At 33.6% G+C, this 5,030-nt stretch overlaps 1 protein-coding gene across 1 annotated transcript in view; it reads left to right on the plus strand.

Moving 5' to 3' along the window:
• The first annotated feature begins 1,764 nt into the window (after nucleotides 1-1,764).
• LOC106473943 (uncharacterized peptidase C1-like protein F26E4.3) overlaps nucleotides 1,765-5,030 on the plus strand; it is a 16,120-nt gene continuing 12,854 nt past the window's right edge. Inside the window, exons 1-2 of the mRNA XM_013934632.2 lie at nucleotides 1,765-1,810; nucleotides 2,391-2,505. Coding sequence (XP_013790086.1) covers nucleotides 1,777-1,810; nucleotides 2,391-2,505 — 149 coding nt within the window. The 5' untranslated portion in view covers nucleotides 1,765-1,776. The remainder of the gene's footprint in view (nucleotides 1,811-2,390; nucleotides 2,506-5,030) is intronic.

Raw genomic sequence — 5,030 nt, forward strand, 5'->3', positions numbered from 1 at the left:
TTGTGTAGACAGTAGAAGGTTCAGTGGAGACTTTATTATGATTGTGTAGACAGTAGAAGGTTCAGTGGAGACTTTATTATGATTGTGTAGAGAGTAGAAGATTCAGTGGAGTCTTTATTGTGATTGTGTAGACAGTAGAAGGTTCAATGGAGACTTTATTATGAATGTGTAGACAGTAGAAGGTTCAATGGAGACTTTATTATGAATGTGTAGACAGTAGAAGATTCAGTGGAGTCTTTATTATGATTGCTTGGGAGTTCAGTATATCCAGACGAAAAATCCTATATATATATGTAATATATATTATATCACTAAAAAATTCACAGCGACTTGTTTTCATTATAAACAGTACATTTGTAATTTTAGAATATAATTTAAACCTAAAACTACCACCAGGAGAATGAGTTGATTTGCGACTAATACATCTCAAATTCATCTTACCCTGATCATCTGCACATGGTGGAAACTTAGTACGGTGGGAAAAACATTATGAACTCTATATATTCCCCTTTGAAGCAAAACTGACGTAAAGAGGAACACGTAAAAGAGCTCACGCAATTTCGTGTTCAGTGATTTTTATTGAGAAAGCAATTTACTCGTACCCTTTTAGTTATTGATAACCACAAATGTCTTGGCTGTTGTGTATAATAATATAACAAAATGACATAATTTGAGTATCTACACTAGATATATGCGTAAAGGAGATCACGAGCTTAAAAAACTAATTTTATTACAAGCTCCAAGTTGACATACCCAAAATATCTCTTGATACCCTGTGTTTAGGGTATGATCAAATCAAATTATATACTTCCCGGATTGATTTTAGACTCAAGCCTTTTATTTACTCAAAATTCTGTAATTATTGTTTTGAAAATAACAACCGTAAAGGAGAACACATGATTACAGCCACATGTTATTTTGGATATTTTTATATGTGAAAAAGTAATGAGACAATCAGGTAGCAACAAAATGTTAAAACATAAATGTTTGCTAATTAATCACAATAAAGGCTTGAGTCATACTTATAATTTTCGTGTTTCTGTTGTTGCTCTGAAATAATATTTTCTGTTGGCGGCATGCTACTTTTAACACCCCACCATTGTCTATTTCCTTGGTTTGCTGGAAAAACTTTGAACAAACTCAACATATAATATATGTTTGGAAAGCTCTGTTCATTGTCTATCATTTAGAAAATATTATATTTTTGTGTAAAGTATCTACTCAGAGAAAGTTGCCCCAGAACACTGGCGACATCAAATTGGACACTTAAGAAAGCCTGGCCCTTAATCTACAGGGAAGACCACCCATCAGCAGGAGTACGGTACTATCTTTGTTCAATAAAGCTTTCGTAACCCGGCTGGTCACATTTTTCCTTTTAAACACAATAATACCATCATTTCCCTTTCATAAGCCGTAGTGTTATGTTGAATTGTGTTATAAGATAATGTTTACGCTGTAACTTGTGGATATTTTCATTAAACGTTTATATTATGTGGGGAATCTGTGTCAGTCTCGTTATCTGTGGCCAAACCGTCACACCCGTCGGGAAACATCATTATATAAGATCCGTGAACCTCCTTTTATGCGGGATCGGACTTTTCTGCTTTGCCTGAAATCCTCGAGATACCACATATCTATTATTATGAATAGTTATTCTTTGTAACTGTTTATCAAGACTATTATTGGAAGTGTTTGGAGCATAGTTATAAACTCTTGAAATATCTGAATGTTGACAAAAAAGTGAGTCAGGTTTTCCTTCTCTAGGAAGAAGACATCATGTATGAAATTTACAACAACGGGCCTGTTCAAGGTAAAAAATGTCATGAAAGTACTATAATTTTCTTTGTATTTATTAATATAGAATTATTGGTGGTGTTTGTACTATTCATTCCAATTAGAAATTTTAAACTTAAGTTAGTTCTGTGGATTTCTATAAAGCACATTCAGTTCTTCAAGTGTTTTAGTTCACGAATCCTTGGGAGGTTGCCAGTTCTGTTGGTTATTTGATTTCCTACAATACATGATGGCTGATTATTTCTTTTAAAACATAGTTACGTGATAGACACCATAACACTTGGTCTTGTTCTTTCCTATAACTTATAGTGAGCATTCAAACATTTGGAAGTGTTCTTTTCTTTGATAGACACTGTGCAACAAAACACTTAGGGCTTTTAACTTACAAGTAATATACTACTATATAAAATCACCTTGATTGTGTATAATTTTTATTATCATCATCATAGATACTGAATACTTTTATTAGCGTCTTTTGTAAAACTTATACATTTCTCGCATATTGTAGATGTTTTATTATATTTGGTTAACTATAGGAAATATATACGAAGCATACTTTATAAGTGTTCATAGCTCTATTAATTTTGTAATTTCAGCATCATTTCGTGTGATGCAAGACTTCTTCAGTTATGCTGGTGGCATCTATCGCAAACTTCCTCAAGCAAATACTAAAACTTCTCGTCAAGGCTGGCACTCTGTGAGAATTATAGGGTAATTAAACGACTTTTTTTTTACTGCTTTAGCTATACATAACACCAATAGTTTATTTAATACCTTATTACAAAACTTAAGTGTTTTGAAATAGATGTGTTATTTATTATGTTTTATTACTTCACAGATCAATAATTATTTACATCTGTGAAAGGTCACATTATAACGGACATTGACGAAACGCAAAATACAGTATTCCGTAAAAATAACAACACGTTTACTTAGCACATTAATTCTAAATGTGTTTTAAGCTGATTATATTTTTATAATTGCCGTTTTATTCAACTATGCATTGTATTAAAATGTTTGATGGCATATCCTTGCTAATTTCTACTCTTACAGAAACAGGTTATGCAAATAAAATTAGTATGCAGTATTTTATGGTATTTGACAGGATATAATGCTTTTAGTGTCATCTTATCATCAGTGGAACTTTCAAGTAATTTAAGAAGTATACAAAAACAGTCATTGGAAAACTAAGGATTATTGTTGAATTCACTGCCGTTTACTCGGTCATCGCAAGGCTGTATTATATCGTTTCTGATCGTTAAACACGTCTATTAACTTATTATTTATCTTACTGTGTAGGATTTCGAAACAAAAATAATATTGTTACGACAGCGGAGGTCACGTGATGTTGCTGGCGCGTTGGCGCTGGTGACGTCCGCGATGAGTTTCTCGAATGGTCGGGGAAGTCCGAGTGTGTTGGAGATACCCTCTTCGCTAGTATATAAGCCTGGCAGAGGAAAGAAGCGGGGGGGGGGGGTATATATAAAGGAAGAGAGAGCAGTGGTTATTTTGGAGTTCCGTGTGATTTATGATTCCGTTAGTTTCGAGCTAGTGAACTGTAAAGTGCATGTTTTGCACTTGTCGAGAGCGAAGTTATCGAGATTGTGAATCGCTGTGATTTATAGCGTGTATTATAAAAGTTGTTAAGTTTAAGGTGACGAGAAATGTACTGATTGTGGAACTACTGTGTACTAAAAGTTTGTATCGAGGAAGAATAAACTGGTTTAATCAAGAAAGACTTGCATCACTGAAGATCCTCGGAAAGAATTTCTACCAGAAACAAACAAACAAGCAGATACGTAAAAATATGTTATTATATACCAACAGGTATGGTAAAACGTACTTTTAACAGGTCCTGTACACTTTTTGCACGAGAAAATTATAATTATTTTCAAACACTATTTATTGTAGAATGTTGTCAACGAGGCCTTTTGCTCACTACAAAATCTCAACGTGCTGGATAGCTTTTTAACACTCCAAGTCTTTGCATAAAATGTTCGTTTCCAGTGGTGTATAATAGTAAAACTAGTGAAAAAATATTTTTATCTTTATACTAAACCCGTCTCTATAGTAACTTACAAATGGCTGGACCTAGCATGGCCTGGTGGTTAGAACATTCGACTCACAATCTGTGGGCCGCAGGATCCGAACCCTTCATCATACATGCTCATTCTTTCTCTTGTGAGGATGTTATAAAATGACGGCCAGTCTCATTATTTGTTGGTAAAAATAGCCCAAGAATTGGCGGTGGGTGATATTGACTAGCTGTCTTTCCTTAAGTTTATCAATTCAAAATTAGTGACGGTTAGTGCAGTTACTCCTTGAGTAGCTTTGCATGAAATTCAAGAAACAAATTATTGAAATGATCTTTTTTGCGCGATAAACATAGACTGCATTACATCAATACGATACGCCTGGTATTAAGTCTTTATTTACTTATGCGAGTTGGAATGTCTTGGAATAGGTTTAACTCTGAAACCAGTGACAAATCCAAGACCAAACTGAGCCATACGTTTCTTGTTCGATAAAGTCAAAATTCGTTGGTAATACAAAAGACAATCTCCAATTACCCGTTAAAAATACTTCAGCAATATCATGATGATCCATCACAATTAATTCTACAAAATGAGTAATATTCCGCCAGCTTCAGACTTGGGTGATACTAAACCACCGTGACCCGTTAGGTCAACCACTATTCGGAGATTATGAAGAATTCAAGCTAATTTCAATATTGCACCGAAATGAAGATTTATTTTGAAATAATTTAATCAAATATTTCAATCCATTCGTGTTATTCATAATTCAAGAAAAGATATTTGATTGTTGATCGGGAGTAAAAGGAAAGGCCATTTCATTTTTCAAAAAAGTGAAGTAATAAGTTTCGTAAACAGCGCGAATGGTAGTGTGAGTGGTTTTTTGACTGAGAAAATAAGTAAACAAACAAACAAACAATCTCAGAGTTTTAGTAGTATATAGATAGATTGTTCTGTTTTTGTCATCTTACGCCTTTTAATGAAGATGGGAACATTGACAGGGAAATAATATAATATAAATGCTCGGCAAGAGGTTTGCGTTTATAAAATTTTGTTGGTGTTCTCGACTTGATTTTTATTTTATTACCTCGTCTCCATAGTTATTATTTGCAAATAGTCAATAATATTGTAGGTCCATTTTATTGTTGTTCTTTCTACTCGCCGTTATAACACATTTTCATCTCATCATTTAATTTCTGGTGT

This window comes from Limulus polyphemus, unplaced genomic scaffold, assembly GCF_000517525.1.
Source record: "Limulus polyphemus unplaced genomic scaffold, Limulus_polyphemus-2.1.2 Scaffold6660, whole genome shotgun sequence".
Taxonomy (NCBI): Eukaryota; Metazoa; Arthropoda; class Merostomata; order Xiphosura; family Limulidae; genus Limulus; species Limulus polyphemus.